General features: G+C 40.2%; 1 protein-coding gene across 3 annotated transcripts in view; it reads left to right on the top strand.

Moving 5' to 3' along the window:
* The window catches only part of KCNAB1 (potassium voltage-gated channel subfamily A regulatory beta subunit 1), a 345,911-nt gene that overhangs the window by 311,331 nt on the left and 16,289 nt on the right, over nucleotides 1–18,291 (top strand). For all 3 annotated transcript variants that reach the window (XM_081065792.1, XM_081065790.1, XM_081065791.1), the window contains exons 9-11: nucleotides 9,758–9,843; nucleotides 11,222–11,342; nucleotides 12,408–12,502. In XM_081065792.1, the coding sequence (XP_080921918.1) occupies nucleotides 9,758–9,843; nucleotides 11,222–11,342; nucleotides 12,408–12,502 (302 nt within the window). The remainder of the gene's footprint in view (nucleotides 1–9,757; nucleotides 9,844–11,221; nucleotides 11,343–12,407; nucleotides 12,503–18,291) is intronic.

Raw genomic sequence — 18,291 nt, 5'->3', positions numbered from 1 at the left:
AACACACTAAGAAAAACTGCAACCTAAAACTCAAGAGGATCACGAAATAAAAAGATAATAATTCTCAAAGATAGCTTCTAGCACATCTTTTTCTATGTGTTGCTAATAGGTTTTATTGTCATATACCAGAATTCCCTTCCACCATCCTTGTTCCTGATATCTAAGAAGGGTTTCAGTTAGCTATTCTAAACTTAAATTCGTTCTATCAAAGAAATGTACACAGCAAGTTAATGTCCTTATTTATTTATGCATACATTTTGTAGATCATTCATTCTAGTACATTCACTGGGAAAAAAATTAGGCTATTCAAAATCAGGTATTCATGGAATGAATGTCTTCCATGGCGACAAGAGCAGCTGGTAACACCTGCTTTGAGAACTTTCTAGGCCATTGCTATAGACTGAATGTTTGTGTCCTCCAGAAATGCCTATGTTGAAACCTAATTCTCAATGTGATGCTATTAGGAGGTGGGCCTTTGGTAAATGTGTAGGTCATCAAGGTGGAGGCTTCATGGATGTGATTAGTGCCTTTAGTAAAGAGACCCCAGACAATATCCTTGTGCCTCCACCATGAGAGGGCACAGCAAGAAGCTGTCTATGAACCAGAAAGAAAGCTCTCACCAGACACTAAACCTGCCAGTGCTTCCTCTTGGTCTTCCCAGCCTCCAGGCTGTGAGAAATGAATGTCTGGTATGTATGCCACCTATGGTATTCTTGTATTTTTGTATATGTCTATGGTATTTTAGTTATAGCAGCCCAAACTAACTGAGACGGCCATATTCTGTAATAAAGTTTGCGGACTTAATGGACAAGAGCAAAACTTCAAAAATTTTAGAGGGAAAGAGAATCCTTTTTCAAATTTCGATTTTGTCATTCATGTCAGAGAGATATCCCACAATAGGGGAAGATTCATGTTCAAACTACAAAAAATCCATTTTAAAAGTTTGACTAGTAATATTGTCAAAGAAAACTCCAGGATGTGAATGTAGCAGACCAGTTTCCTACAATCCACTGATGACATAAGTTTAGCTTCACCAATGAATCTATAAGTTAGGTATCTAGGAAATTTGCACTACCCTGGAATTTCAGTTCACTTAGATTTGTTTATTTGTGTAAATGTGTTTATTAGTTGCCTTGCTCCAGACAAAATTTAAGGCAATGGGTTCACGTACTCTCATTTTGATAGTCTCTAAGTCAATTAGAATTTGTTCCACTATTCACAAATCCTATAAAATTTGGCATTATGCGAGAATAGCACTTTATACCCACCAGAATAGAAATCTTTAATTACTACCATTTAGTATTAACTAAACATAGAAATTACAAACTGATAGTTTCAATTCGACAGGTTTTAGCAGGAAATAGTGGGGACCATGTTTAGATTATGTTGAAGAGAAATGTGAGATTTTATGATCCATATTCGACACAATTATTTATTGGGAGTGTCATCAGGCAGAAGTGCATCTAAGTGAGAAGCTGGAAAGGCCGGATGTAGTGCAAAGAGGATTACACAGAAAAATTGAGGATAGAGTGGTATTGTATGATAAGAAAGCTGTGTCATTATTGCCAGTTGCTTGGACATGGTCATCTAAATGTAAAATTAAAGGTCTCTCTCTTGCTAGGATTAAATAGCCCCCATCTAGTGGCGGAAGAAATAATATTAAAAGCAGGCAGCATCACATAGCCTCCCCCTCTGTAGGGGGAGCTGAACGAGGCATAAGCAGGGTCCCCAGGATAGCCTGTGTCTGTCTCTTCATAAGTCACAGTAAGCTCAGGCTCTACAAGGAATTGTTCTTGTTTGCACATTCTGCAAATGGGGTTTTTAGGTTCTAGAGTTTTATTCAGTTTGAGATAAGGTAAAAAATGGCGGTGAAGGGACGCATCACGAGGGAGGTAAGGAAATGCCACAAAACTCAAACACGTCCAATTAAATTGTCTCTCAACCTTAATCTCCACCCATTTATTCTTCCAAGGTGGGGGGTGGACTAAAGATAGCCACACCTTTTTTGCTGGTCCTACATAGATGGTCTAGGACCTCAGTTTGGAACTTGGGGATACTTACCAACTGTTGTTTTTGTTCAAGGACTTTGGACTCTGGGTAAAAGTGAGAATAAAACTGTCCCATTTCAAATACCTTTTCTACATACCAGAGTAAGATTCGTTAATCACATCTGGGCAATTTTAAAGTCTCAGTTCAAACTCTCTAGGGTCAGGGAAAACCAGAGTGTGGCAGAGCAAAGAGGTTGAAGACCGGATGACCTTTAGAGAGGTTCTCTCAGGGTAGCTGCAGGGTGAGAACAGTGTATTGTCCTTGGAGACATAAAGCTCCATATGTATCCCTTCTTAGTCTCTTATTCTGAGCTGTTTGGTCGAGAATCTTTTTGGCTGATACCCTGATCCAGAAAGCTATTCCTTATAAATTATCTTGTGAAGATCACTCTTTCTCTAAGTCTCAACAGGTCAGAAGCAGAAATGAGCTCTTTTTTAGCTCTTTTTTTTTTCCAAAGAGTTATCAGTTTTGAGGTCTTTGTTCAAGGAAGCAAAAAGATAGCTCATATTTCTCAAGCCATTTAAACACATCATGAACTATAGTCATTGGTGTATTAAGTACAAAAGGATCGATATAACCACACAGAAGGCATCACGTGCTGACAAATACACAATGGGATCAATGAAGTAAATGCCCTGTCATTTTTCTGGCCCCAACCCACCTTCTCCCACCGTGTACTATGCACAAAACCTTCCAAGACAACCAATCACCGAACTTCAAAGCTAGAAGAGGCATTATAGACTATCTCCTGAGAACGTGCCCATGTGACTATTTTTCTGAGCCTCAGCTTTTTCATCAATAAAATAAGGGTTACAATATAACCCACCTAAATAGTTATTAGAAAGATTGCCTGTGGGCTCAATTAATATCAGTCTGCTCATTTGTGTTGAAGAAACTGAAATCCAGGAAGGTCGAGGAATGTGCCCAAGATAGTGACAAGGATGGGACATAAACCAGTGTCTCCTGAATCCTGTGTGCTCTGCAAGGCAGATGGAGCCAGACTTTCCTCAGTCAGCAACACATTAAGGCTAAACATGGCATTACTACATTGTATGGGTATGCGTTTCCATTCCTGTGAGAAAGGGCATATCTCTAGACACTCAGCTGAACACTGAGGGAGGGCTCTCCTCAGCCAAGAAGATAAAGGACTAACAAAGAACCAATAGGAAACTTCTAAGCCACAAAGAGGCACGATTATAAATCAACACCACCACAAGCTGCTGACGTTATGTAAATAACTCAAGTTAGATAAACAACAAACAGCTGGTTTTGAATAAAAATGGTGTCCAGGTCTAGAGTTATTTTTTATTAGTGTTTACAACAATTCCTCCAATGAAATCAAGTCTCTGTGTTCTACCAGTGCCCCAGTTGTCACGGTGCTCTCCTCTTAAAAAAGAAAGGACCTAAGAGCAGTTAAGTTGAACCACGTGAATGACACTGTCAACAGTCAGCCATTTTGACCTCTAAAAATGGCAACTTCATTTGTTTAAGCCTAGTATTTGTGAATTAACCTATAACATGTTAGTGTTTTAAAGTGGCACCTTTGTTTGGGAATCTTGTTCTTTCTTTTTTTATATTATAAAAGTGTGATAATGCACACTTACAGAAACTTGGAAAATATAGAACAAAATTACATATAGTTCCACTGTATAAGTACAATTATTAGTTTGTATATTCATACTCAGCATTTTGTAAGCATATTTGAAATATTTTTAATTGTTAATAACATTCAAGCTTTTAATTAGGCTTTAAAACAATGAACTCCTAGCCTATATTTCCTCATCCAGAGTAAGAGGAAACTGCACTGGCATATCTCTAAGGTTTCTTTTTTTTTAAATCATTTTGTGTCTTTATAGCCAGATTAACTTGAGTACATTCTATGTGATCAAAACACTCATTTCTGCATATTTGTATGTTTAGTCCTATGGTTTATTGTTCATGCAGGATAACTATTTACTTATGACTTTCAAGGTTCTAGGGAACATTCCCCATGAACCACGGTTTAATGTGAGCAACCATTTTTTTCATGAGGGCTAGTTTAAAACAAAACATGTTTATTGACAAATATGTTTCACTCAAAAACAGTTTTATTAAGTCCTTTAGCATAAAATGCATATTTGAAAATATAGATGATCTACATTATTGAAAGAAAAATGTCAATCTTTTTTTCTTTTTTAAACTAAAATGTTAGAATGTGAGCCTATTTGGGAAGACACGACTAGGGCCATACCCTGCTTACTTCTTACTCAGTTTGTGTTAGCTCTTTTAGCTTCACAAGTTGGTCCACACACGTTATCTCATGTCAAGCTTTGAAAGGCTTCCACAGGACCAGTGCTATCCTCACTTTACAGATGGGGAAATGGAAGACTCAGAGAAGCACAAGTGATTTGCAGCATTTATAGAGGGCTAGTTACACGTTAAGGATACAGGGAATAAGACAGAGAGCTGTCTGCAGCATGCGGGCTAAAGAACAGTACTGATTATTTCAGCCTGGAAAGGAGGACACAGGGAGTACACAGAGAAGATTTAACAAAGTTTGCCTGTAGTTTAAACAGTGTTTCTCAAGCTTTGAGATTTGAGAGCAGATGAAAATAATACAAAGGCCCAGGTTCATTGAAGTAGGCTAGGGCCTGGACCTCTGCATTTTCATCTAATTTCTCAGGTGATCCTGATTCATACCAAAATATGTGTGTGTGTGTGTGTGTGTGTGTGTGTGTGTATGTGTGTATGTGTACATGCATGCATGTCATATGGACTAAAGCAAATAACTAAATTAAATGTTAATTTATAGCATGAAGCATTCAGATTAGATGAAAGAGCAGAAAGGAAACATGGAAATTAATACCCACTGCAATGGCTTAGGTGGGAAGGATATAAAGCAGTGGTTCTCAAACTTCAGTTTTCACCAGAGTGGCTTGCAGGGCCGGTTAAAATAGACTGCTAGGCCCCAGCTACCCCCAGAATTTGTAATTCAGTGGTTCTGAGGTCAGGCCCTAAGAATTGTATTTCCAACAAGTTCCCAGGGCTGCTGATGCTGCTGGTCCATAAAGTGGCATTGTTACACTTTGGGAGCACTGGTGGAGACAAGCACAGTGGTTCCAAGCCCTGGCTGCACGCTGGAATTGCAAAGGATGAATTCTTAAAGTATTGATACCAGCCCTCACCCCCAGAGATTCTGATAAACATTACTTCGGTGGAGCCCGGATAGTATTGTTTTCCAACCTCCCTTGGTGTTTTAATGTGCACTCAGGTTTGAGACCACTGGTGCTAAGGCTTCCCGGAAAAGCAGGGAAGTCATTCAGTCCTGGGTTGACCGATTTAATCAGTTTGTTTGTCTGGATGTCCTTTCCCAAGGTCAAGTGAATGCAATGCACTAAATGATATTCTTAATGTGCTCTTCCCCATTTAGGATCAATGCTCAGACTAGGATGCTTTTAAAATGTATTTCCATGATACACAAGTAAAACGAATGCATTTAGACTCGGTTAATTTTTTTTTCTTAACAATGCTGCCCTCTAGTGTTCTTAAATAGTAGAATCATATAAAAACCCACCTCAGGCATCAGTACGGTGATTTCCTGTTAGACACCTTAAACACTTGGGGAATTTTTCCCTGATATTAAAAAAATATTAATATGCATGAAATTTAATTTGTGGCAACATGAATCTCTAACCGTGGCCTCTCAGTTCTCCCACAATTTCTTCCTGCATTCTGCACTGCAGAATCCTCCAGAGGATAAGGACTCCTGAATTAAAGCTTTTACTACAAATGAAACTGAAAATAAGAGCCATGGTCCTTTAGCCTTTCTAAATGTTTTATTTTTAAATTAATTTTTGATGGGACAATGACAGGGACTATTTGTGATATTATGATCAGTCAGTGTGATTCTAAAGACATCCTTTATCTCAGAACTTGGCGAGAAATGCCTTCATCCAATCAAGGCAAGACGAGAAGAAAAGAGAAAGCTAGCTTTGTTCATTTGGTGTATATTACAATTTTTGTTGTCCTTGGCTCTTCTTCAAGTTGTAATACTGTGATCAATGAAACTCAACTATAAATCTTTCAATACTATTACCATGATAGATTGTTCTCAAAGATAATGATTGTGTCTGTAACAAAGAAAAAAGGACTCCTGGAATTCTCCTTTCCACATTCCACCATGCTCTGGTCTGCAGAGTCAAAGGCCAGACAAATCAGGGAGAAAGAATTGACAGTCAATTAAAGCGCCTGGGCCATTGGAGTTTCCTGTAGGCTATTCCACACTCTGAACTATTTGTTCTCACCTTTTCCTCACTTCTCACATCCTCCTCTTATTCACTTGACTAATAGTTTATTGAAAATAGAATTCATCAAAAAGGAGCTCCCGTGTTGTCCTGTGATGAGTTCTACAAACATCCCACCATCTTGATAAAAGTGTCTTTCCTCCCCCACCGGTGCTTTGCGCCTCCTCCATCTCACTTTAAAAAGTCTTCTCTCTCCTTTCTTCCCCACCCCCCTAGCCTGTATCATCAATAATTCTTCTTCCTAGATCACGTCCAAGGGCATATAGGCTTATTCTTTCATCTTCCATCTTTAAAATAAATTTCTTCTTTGACCCTAAATGCCCCTTCAGCTACTGTCCTATTTCTCTGCTTGGTTCACTTCCAAACATGAACATGGGAAAAGAAAGTCTTTAGAGTCTACCCAGGTTGTCTCTAACGGCTTCCTTTTCCCACGCCCACTCTTCCATTGGCTCCAGCCTGGCCTTGGCCCCATGCACTACTGGCACAGAAACTGCTCATATTGTGGTCTGCTGTGACTGCCCTGTCCTGTGGCTGAATCCAGTAGACACCGTTTTGGGCCCTTCTGACTTCAATGCTCACAGTGTTCCAAGTGTGTGAGCTCAGCTCCTTCTCGAAGCATTCTCTGCTCTTGATTCTGAAAGCTTCCTGCCTCTCTGGCTGCTGATAACCCAGACCCTACAATGTCCGATCTCCAACCCCTGGGCTGGCTCTTAGGACCTCTTCTCTTTTCTTTTCTCTTTGTAGACTCCCCTTACATAGACTCATCCCCTTCCATGAATTTAAGTACAACTAATAGACTGGTAACTAATAAATATATCACCTCAAACCCAGGTTGATTACTGTGTCACTTATCCAACCATCTCTACACGACATCTCCCCTTTAGTATCTCATAGGCATCTCCATTTTTTGCATGTCCAAACAGGAACCTTTGATTCCCGCCACCTCCCAAAACCTGTTCCTCCCTCAGACTCCCTCATCACTGTAAATGACCGGGTCCCTGGGAGATCCCCTTGATTCCTACCTTTCCCTTACGTGCCACATTCAGTCTATCTGCAAATCTTGTGCATTCTATCTCTAAACTATATTTGAATCCATCCATGTCTCTAGTCCACAACCCTATTCCAAGCCACGCGCATCTCCTGCCTGGAATACTGCAATACATTCTTAACGATCTTCCTGCTTCCTGCAGTCCTCCCACTGTGATTCTTCCCAGCAAGTCAGAAAGAGTGCTTTTCTGAAGAGTAAACTACAGCCTGTCATTCCCTTACCTAAAGAATGTTCATGATGTCCCATTAAACTCTGAATAACAGAAAAATAACATGGTTTGCCCTCTGCCAATTTCATCTTGTACCCTTCCTCCTTCCTTACCAGACTCCAGCCACAAGGGCTTTTTTCAGACTGCTAAAAATCACTAAGCTCTGCCTCAGGGCCTTTGCACATGCATGTGTCTAGCATACGTCTCCCCTGTTCTTCCCATGGCAGGCTCCTTTTTATTTTTTGACACCTACACATGACTCCTCAAGGAGACCTTCCTTGACCTAACTAAATAAATCTTCCCTTTTATTCCCTATCTCAGCCCCCTATTTGTTTACTTCATAACATTTCACATTTTATAATGTTATGAAGTAAACAAATACATACTTGTTTGCATTTCCATCTTCTCCACTCAACCTTAAACTCCCTGAGTCCAGGAGCTTTTTATCTGTTCTACTCACAGATGAACCCAGCAACTTGCACAGTGCCTGGCAAATGTTAGGCTTTTTAATCATGTACGTTATATCAGTGAATGAAGGTACAGGAAGAGTCAGAACTTGCACTCCACCTTAATTGCTCTTGTCATGGCCTCAGTGACTGCCATGTGGCCAAGCCACGGCCCTGTTCTGTGCTCATCGTACTGGACGACAGATTAGAAACAGGGAAGTGTCCTAGGTTCAATTTATTCTCTGTTAACCTCATCAGTGTTTACCAACATGTTTGATTCATCACAGTATTCCCAGTACCCAGTGCAGCAGATACTTAATAAATATTGTTGATTCAATAAACTCCTCGGCTCCTGAAGGAAACAGGATGTGAAAGGAAAGGGAGCTGGTATAACAATGGAGATATCAAAGAGAGAGAATGCTTCTGGGGCAGACGTTTTAAAACGGCTTTCCGCTTCCAGAAATGGTTATCATTGCCATTTACATAATAAAAGAAAAATGTTTCGCATAACTTTGTATATCTAATTTGCTTTAGGAAGAGAGAATGAACTTCCTGCTTTCAAGGCTGAGTTAGTTTAGTTTCCTTGTAAGCCAAATTCTACCTCTACTGGGTAGACAATGGTGAATGAAAGCATTCCCATGTTCCAAAGAAAGAGTGAGGGGAAAGAAACCAAGAGCAATTTAAAATGATTTACATAAGCCAAAGCAAGGAAGCAAAGAACCTAACCCTCTGTCTCATTCCCAATCCTCAACTCAACTTTGAGACCAGGATTGGATTCTTCTGAAGGACATGGAACCCACAGGTCTTTGTGGGACACAGAGAAGTCCAGGCTGCGACCCCTTGAAAATGTGAAATTAGCAGGCGTCCTGGGTGTCTGGCTGACCTGCTTGGTAGGAGAAATCCAACTGTGACTGTGACTTTCCACTCAGCTGAACCTGAGGCTCTCTTGCTCTTTGGTTCTGCATCACATCTGGCTGCCAAGGGGATTAGCTCAGTCCACCCCTCTGGGGAAGGCATTCATTGTCCTGTTTAGGAATTGTCGTGTCAAGCTGGAAGAGGCTGATGAGCAAACTGGGTGGGACCACGAGCAGGTCCCAGTAAAATTCATTACATGGGTGTCTTCGAATAAAGCTTGGTTCAAAGTGCTCAAGGACAAGTAGTGCCGTTGTGGGCTGGGACCCAATGTGGCTTCAGCTGTTTGCTCAGCATTTAGTAGATTTATCTTTCTGCTAAATACACTGTTGTTCTGTCATCTCTATTAAACAGCCACCCTGTGTGAGCCCTCGCTCTGCGAATCTGACACACAAAGGCAGGCCTCCTACCCTCACTGACCTTACTTCTACAAAGTCAAAATAGATGCTTTCTCTTACGTCTCCCAGGTTCTGCAAGAGGTGACTCATGCGTTGTTTTGTCAGGCCAGGAACCATGAAGCAATAAAAGTAAAAGAAGAACTTAAGGTGGTCATTATGTTTTTAATATCATTTAGTGTTATTGCTGCAAATGGAAATGAAAGTCAATTTACCCAAAAGTACCATTAGCCTCCAAACCATCAATATTTCATGGTAGACTATTATGTTGTCGCCAATGTTAAGTAACTGTATTAATCAAACAAATAATTGCATTAAACTTCTAAGCTTTGGGCAGGAAAAACAAAAAGAGAGACAAAGACCGCATAACTTTGAAAAGCCGAGAAACTCTTGAAATGCTGTTTGGTCTTCCGTAGAAATTGTTCGAGCCATGACACACGTGATAAACCAAGGAATGGCTATGTACTGGGGAACCTCACGCTGGAGTGCTATGGAGATCATGGTAATTTCATTTCTATTTTCAAATGGCCACCCAGTATCTTATCACAGGCATACCTTGTTTTTATTGCTCTGCACTGTATTGCGCTTCACAGATATTGCACCGTTTTTATAAATTGAAGGTTTGCGGCAACCCTGTGTTGAGCAAGTCCAGTGGTGCCAGTTTTCCAACAGCATTTGCTCCTTTGTGTCTCTGTGTCACATTTTGGTTATTCCTTGTCACCCTCCACCAGCAAAAAGATGACCTCTTCCTGAAGGCTTCCTGATAGTTAACATTTTTTAGCAATAACGTGTTTTTCAATTAAGGTATGTACACTTAGTTTTTTAGCCATAATGGTATTGCACACTGAATAGACTATGGTATAGTGTGAATATAGTGTGAATATAACATTTATATAAACTGGGAAGCCCAAAATTACCGTGTTTCCCCCAAAATAAGACCTGGCTGTACAATCAGCTCTAATGCATCTTTTGGAGCAAAAATTAATATAAGACCTGATATTACATTATATCATATCATATCATATCATATCATAACATATCATATCATATCATATTAAAGACCCAGTCTCATAGTAAAATAAGTCCAGATCTTATATTAATTTTTGCTCCAAAAGACACATTAAAGTTGATTGTCTGGCTGGGTCTTACTTTTGGGGAAACACGGTAGTGTCACTCACGTTATTGCGACACTCACTTTATTGCGGTAGTCTGGAGCAAACCCAAAGTCTCCGAAGTGTGCCTCTATTGTTTTGCAGATACGTCTAAACTGAAAGAACTCTCACAATCTCTACTCGTAATCACCATGGCACTCAAATTCTATGATGAATTCCATCATTACAGAGATGGATATGGGGCCTGGATCTCATCAGCTCACAATACAACAGGGAGGGTGCAGGTCTCTAAAAAGAATCATGTTTTAGCACCTTCTTGGGTGACAAGAGAATAAATTGAATTTCTCAGCTAATAAGATATATGAACACAAAATTCTAGTTTTCTTTAAAAACACTGTATTAAATAACTATACTGTTTATTACATGCTAATTACAGATCATTTTCTATTAGTCTAAGTTTTATTTCTTTAGAAACCTAAAAGTAGTCAAATTACATTTTTTAAAAATTGTCCATAATTCACACTTTGGATAATTTCCTCTGGACTCTACTTAGTCCAAACCCTTCTGAAGACTAAAAAGTATTTCTTGCATTTGGTATTGATTGTTCCGAGTGAAATTGATGGTCATAATTTTGCTTATTATTTGGCATCCTCCATGTCTCTTGGTTTGTACTGATTTCACTAAAATGAAAACTTCTCATGCACACAAATCACAGGGCAGCCTTATTTCTCATCAGTATAAACCAGCTGCAATCTCATTTCTCCCTAGGAAGCCTATTCTGTAGCAAGACAATTCAATATGATCCCTCCAGTCTGTGAACAAGCTGAGTACCATCTTTTCCAGAGAGAGAAAGTGGAAGTTCAGCTACCAGAGCTCTACCATAAAATAGGTAATCTTCACAATCAAATTTACTTAATATTTTTAACAACAGGAGACCAGTGACCTGGAAAACAAGATTTACTGAAATGCTTTCCTAAATATCCTTCATTAACAAAGGGATGTAAGAGCTATACATTCCAGAAACTGTAGAAGAATCAAATGTGCTTATATGTAGTCTACAAGGCAGATACAGCAGAGTTGCAAATTGTGACCGGCATATAAGCTGTACTCAGCAGGTGTTGAAAACAAAATACATATAGAATGAAGGGAAGAACTAAACTCATAGGGTGCTTGCTGGAGCCAAGGCATGCATCTTTGAGTGGATTATGACTGTCTTTCCAGAAAAGTTATGGATATATACATCTATATCTCCTACTCTGTGCCGGAAACTGAGTCTGACAGGAAATTCAAGAATGACTGACATGTTTGTGGAGGTAGACATGATGATTTCAAAGAGAGGGAAAAATAAATACACAACATATACACAAGAATTTTAGACCTCAGAAAAACGAATAAGCCATATTTTCAGGCTTATTTATCAAAGCAGTTTCCAGAGATAATTTATTCTCTAAGAAATAGAGGTTCACATGAGCAGAAAAATGCTGGGTAAGGGAAAAAAGGATAAAAAAAATTCAACAACAATAATTATTATTACTATCATTTACCATGTGTTTACTGTGCACCGGGCATTGCATGTCTACTCTGTACAAAGCACTATTTAGGCACCGAGTGGACAAGCAAAGAGCTGATTTCTGTGCAAGTAAAAGTGTGGCGTCTCTGAGTGTAAAAAGAAACATGAATGTTGGACATCAGAAAATTATGAATAAGTCACATTTTCAGGGTAGTTAATATGGCCTGCTCTCTGTAACTGACAGTGTGTGTTGAATTGGTTTATAAAAATGAAGCACAATTCGTAAATGCCTAAATTGGAACAGAAAGATAGATGCTGATATAAACTCTTTTTAGCTGGCCAGCTTTTCCCCATAACAAACCAAGTCCTGCTTAAACACCACCACACTTTTGATCCCAGTTTGCACAGGCAACTTCTAAAGTTTGTTTTTTTTCCCTTCTGTAGGAGTTGGAGCAATGACATGGTCTCCGCTTGCCTGTGGAATCATCTCAGGAAAATATGGAAATGGGGTGCCTGAAAGCTCCAGGGCTTCTCTGAAGGTATTTTCTTCCAGCTCTAGAAAAGAGTCTGGGGATGGGAGACAGGGATGTGGAGAGGGAGGGAAGATGAAATGAAAGAGCTGAGCAGCAGCCAGTGGCTTCCCGCTCAGGCAGAGCATGGCCTTAGCCGGGCAGTGTCCTCTGGCAGGCTCCTGGGGCCCTGAGCGCGCCAGAGGTCTCTGCTCCTGGCCAGGCATCAGTCAGCCCTTCATAATCTGCCAGCATGGAGACTTCTCCTCCTCTGGGGCCTGGGAGGAAATGGCCAATGACCTGGTTGGACAACTCAGGGCTCAAATGCCTCCATTGTTATATATTCTTATGTTTAAAAAAAGGCATTTCGTTCCTCCTTTGAAACTGACCGAAATGTAAAAATCCCTTTTCTATATGAGAGGATCTAATTTTACTTTTCTTGAGAAAACAAAATTTAAGCCACAGAAATTTAACCCATATGGGGTTAACCAGTTATAGCTGAGTGCGGTTTGAGGTTGGTTAACATTTTTTACTGTGTGAGGGTGGAGGGTGAGGAGGGAGAGTTGGGGAAGCAGAAACACACACAGCCAAGCCTGTCACGGGGGCTCGAGGAGGGCCTTCTCAGAGGTCAACTCTGCCTGCTATATCTTGTAGCTTAAAATTCTTCTCTGAAGCATAAGATGTTTAAGATTGCTGACATAAAATTACCTCCGTTCAGAAAATTTTGATGATTAATTTATTGGAGAGTACTCCAAACATCTCCTTATTAATAACAACGTGTCTGTTTTCTTAAACCTTGAGAGAATGTGTAATAACATTAGAATCACAAATTACTCCGTAATGTTAGGCAGAGAGAATACAGGCACTTTCAAAAGTCAGACAAGCCAAAGGCCCCTAAGAGGAAGCAGAAGTCTGAAAGCCTCTTGCCTCCATCCGCACAAAGTTAGCGGGAGGTCAGCTCAAGTTAGGTCCAAACTGCCAACCATTTAATCACTGTGGCTGGGACCAGCGTGAGCTTCTCTAATCAGAACCTTTTCAAGGCCTGTCACTTTCCTTTCTGCCTGTAACAGTTGACCTGTGAGCTTGTTTGTTCTCTAAAATAATGCAACGTAAGCATGGTGACATGGTCCTATTTCTAGTTTTGTATTATCACAAATATAATTATCCTAAAATATTAAATATGGTCTTGCTTCTGAAAACTGAAGATCGTTATGAACCAAGTTTAAATAAGTCAGCAAAGAAAAACTAAAAAGCATTTTCAGGGATGAAGGTATAAAAGGAGGAAGGCAAAAAGAGAGTGAAGAAGGAAGGGAAGCATTGAAAACTGCAATTGTACTTAGCGCCTACTATGTGCTGAGCACTGAGCTAAGCGTTATCATTCATCTCTTTTTATCCTCACAAAGGCAAATGGATACGCGTGACTTTTAGTCAATTTTAACTAAGTATATTGCCTTACATTCTTTCAGACTTTCTGAAAAACTCACAGTACTTCCCTATATATTGGGTATTTGTTTTTAGACTATCATTATAAGAGGGTAGGCCTTTTCCAGATGCAGAAAGTGAGCACAGAGAGGGTAGATACTAATCCAAGAGCATAAACTCATAATAAAGTTGTTATTAGAAACTGGGTCTCCTGGCTCTCAATTTCATCACCCCAAATCCAGGTTTTTAAAGAAGGAAGAAGTAGCTATCCTGTATTTGGAGTGTATGATTGGTTAACCTCCATCACTATTTGGAAAAAGCTTACAGATAGCTGAAAAAACTTTCACAAATGCACTAACAAAAGGAGAAAAAAATTTAAAAAGGAGATACAAAATATTTGAAGGTGGCTAAGCCCAAAAGCGACTCAGAAAACATTTATATTTTTGACGTTTATAAAGTCAGCTCCATCTATTTTGAAACGTCCTTAACGGTAAACATTAAGGGCTCTCAACAGGTGAAAGGCAGCCAATCATAAAACATACTCTCAAGGCTTCCTGAATCATCAGGACAACCTTAGGAGCGAATGAGAATGCTAATAGTTAAAAATAATTTAACATAGAGAGTCAGGCAAGTAGACAAATGAGTTGGTAACTTTCACATCTCCCTAACCTCCCTCCTTACCCGCCCCCACCAAAAAATAGAATAAATGATTGGTCTTTCACACTGGCTGTTGCAAGTTATACCCATAAAACAAAGATGCTAATATTTTGTGTCTATTGTAAATATTGAACTGTATCTGAAGGATAAATTAACCCAGTGTGAAAAATACCTATCTTTTAGAACTATTTACCCGGGGGCTTTCTGGGAGGCTGCATCTGACCCACTACTGTAACAATGACTTCTAAATCAGTGTCATCAGCTCTGACTTCACTGCTGAGCTAAACACCACTGCTTCTTTGTGTCTATTACATATCTCCAGGTGGCTGTCCCATGGGCTGTCCCATGAAATCTACCTCACACCCCAGACCCTGCCCTTCCTTCCTGTTAAACAGAGCCTCCACCCATCCACCTGGTCGTCCCACTGAGAAGCCAAGGCAGTACCTCAGGGCGTCCTCTCCTGCCTCACTCTTGTCTAATGGGGCAGCCACTCCTCCAGTCCACATCTTGACCCAGCATAGCTCCTGTTCAGATTGCCATCGTTTCTTTCCTGGTTAGTTGCAATAACCTCCTGTCTGGACTCTCTTTTCCCCCCTTTTCTCAACAACCCACCACGATGGCCAATTTATCTTTCTAAAAGATTAATCATAACCATGCTTAAAATACTTTAATGACTCCCCAGTCATTGTTTATAGGACAAAACCCAAGCCCCACAGAAAAATATTCAAGGAAATCCCCTTGGGATCTAAGTTGGTCCCGTTTTTCCATTCTTTTCTCTCCCCATATCATATTACTTTGTTTTCCACCCAAATGCACTGTACCCCCCCCCCCCCCGGCCTCCCAGAAATGCCCTTTTCATCCGGAAGCTCTCTTCATTTCTAAAGACAAAGCTTGGTCATCTTCACCTTTTCACTTTATAAAATTGAGTTATTTCATCTTCTTCTGTTAGTTCATGAATGTTTCTTGCAGAGTCTTAGAATTCTTTGGTTGCAAGGAACAGAACTCTATTCAAACTAATTTCGTCCAAGAAGAGGACACATAGGCACTCCCTGGGAAGGATGAGTGGCGATGGCCTGAGAGGCGACTCCATCCACAGACTTGCACGTTGTCAGGATTTTCTAGCTGCCCTATTTCTCTCTGCATGGGGGGTGTCATTTTCTTCTACTACTAATAGGTCTTCTCCATGAGGCCAGTAGTGGGAAAGCTGGTGATTGCAGGTTTACCTCCTTAAAGCATGTAACCTAAGAGAAAGAGATCTTTTCTCTCTCAGCATCAGTCCAGAGAAAACTGGCCAAGCCTGGGTCATGTGCCAACCTGTGAGACTAATGACAGTGAGTAAAAAGATAAGTTGCTGTGATCAGCTCACGTCATGTACCATTGTTGGGTATTTTCCACAGGAGGGCAGTACAAACATGGCTTCTAAGGAAATCATTGAAGGGGTCACTCCAACTATAAAACACTTCTCAAGTTACCAGACAATGATCTGTGATGACTGAAACTTACTCATGTAACTCATAACAGAACCTAGCACACAATAGGTACTCAGTAATGTTTGTTAAATGAATGCAGTGAGCCAGAACAGAAGATCAACAAGTCTGATCAAAAGACCAGGTGTGTAGCTTTGAAACAGAAAGTTTAAATAGAAATGAAAAGTACAATAAAACTATGGAAAGCTCTTCCCTGTTGTTAGCAAACTGCCTTATAAAAGAGTCATAAAATATGTACCCCTCTGTCAAAGGAAACTAGGAAACATGCAACACTAGGTGAATAAAAATGGGGGGGATAGAGAAGGGCAGTCCAAGTACTCCAGGGGTTCAAATTAAGAAACTAAGGCTATTGCACATTATGGTCTGATATCAGAAGGAAATGTTTTAGCTCCAGCATTTTACCTAGAGGTTGCAACCTCACTCATGAAGACTTGGCTGCTCTTTTGAGCCCCAAACTTTGATGTTTAAATTGAAATAGTCAATCTTGGATGCTAAATTATTCTAGACAAGTTCCAGAGATGCAGTGGGACTGATTCTGTCCATAGTTTCCTAGTCACTGCCTGAGCTCCAATCACAGGTTATGGGGCCAGGCTCACAGACTATACCCACTCCACTACCGTTACCTATAAAATGGGGACACATAAATAATGGTCATGGCATTGGAAGACAGCAAAGAAATAGGCTTTAGGAAAATTTAGAGAATTTTGTGACTTATGTATAAACACAGTAGCCCCCTAATCTGTGGAGAAAAGCTCTTTTGATTGTTTTTTACACAAATATTTACTGAGTGTCTAGTTCATGCCGGGCTCTGTGCTGAGTGCTAAGCGTACAGGGATGAATGGGGACAGCCTCGATCCTCAAAGAGTAACTCTGGGACGTGTCTGAGAGACAGATATGTGAAGGGGTGAATTAGGAAACAGTGTGAAATTCACAAGCATTATGGACTTGTGAATCATACTGTATGAAGTCATACTGTAGGAAGGAGGGGGTGCTCAATCTGAAAAGTTGAAGAGATTTATTTTTACTTGTGGCGCCTGGTTTCTCAGATTCCTTTCTCGCCAACATATGGGCTGGGCCCCCTCCTCTGTGCCAACCACTGTGTCAGGGCAGGAGATGTTGAAATGAACAAGAAGCTATCTTTGCCTTCCACTTAGTTAGAAAAAAAGATCAACATGTAATCAAATCACTGTAGCAATGGGGTGAGCAACACAATAAGGTTGGAAGAGGAAATTTCGTATTTTGGGGGGAGGGGGAGTCTTTCCAATGACTGTGGCTCACAAGGCAATGTGACAGATGCCTGCAAACCCCCTAGGTCTTCTTGATTCATAGAGTATTGCTCACAATCAACAAGCTAGTTTTTTATTATTGCACACAACCAAACCCCCAGCCAATCCTCTCTCATAAAATACTGCTTTGCTTTCATAATTAATTAATATTTTAATTAAGCCTCTTCTCCTCCTGATGCTAACATTTTCGCACTTGTAAGGCAGTTAAAACTATTTATTTCCAAAACACTTTTTGTTTCCTTTGGCAGGAGGAAAACAATATGAATACTATGCATTTACTGTTTAAAAACTCTAACCTGCTTACTTTTTCCAATAATTAAGGCAGCAATGAGATTGACAGTGTTGAGGGTGGGAAGAGAGGGACTCAATAAAAGATTGTGATGTTTGTTACTTTGGGAAGTCTGCCCTGGTGTGTGTGTGTGTGCATGCATGTGTGTGCGTGTATAAATATTTTTTCACACACAGAACTTGTAACCCAATCCTAAGAGCAACAATGCGTTGCACATAAGATTTGAAAAATGGAGTTCCAGAGATTAATAAATAAACCAATCATTCTTTATATGTGTGGTATGTATCGAATCCTTAGGAAGTCTCCTAGTTATAATAAAAATCAATTATTTAAAAAGCATTTGGCTTTTGGTTTTCAACTTTTTATTTATTTATTTATTTTTAATTTGAATAACATTTAGAGATACTGGTCCCCTGACAGATGTTAGGAAACTACAGTGAGGACTGCTGTTTTTCCCACTGGTTCAGGGAGTCTCTGACATGCCCAGCCCCCTTGCCAGGGAAGGCTGCTGAGCCCCAGTCACAGTGTTCATTATCATAACTGTCTACCTCAGCATCACTGGCACCAGCTGTCATCTCCAGTCCCCTCCCTCCTGGGACAAGCTGAGGTTTCCCAGAGCTGAGGCTGGGAAAACTCTTGGTCATGTCCCTAAGCAAAGTCTCCCATAAGGAAGGAGGC

The sequence above is a fragment of the Rhinolophus hipposideros genome (assembly GCF_964194185.1).
Source record: "Rhinolophus hipposideros genome assembly, chromosome: 2".
Lineage (NCBI taxonomy): Eukaryota > Metazoa > Chordata > Mammalia > Chiroptera > Rhinolophidae > Rhinolophus > Rhinolophus hipposideros.
This window is presented reverse-complemented; position numbering and strand designations above follow the sequence as displayed.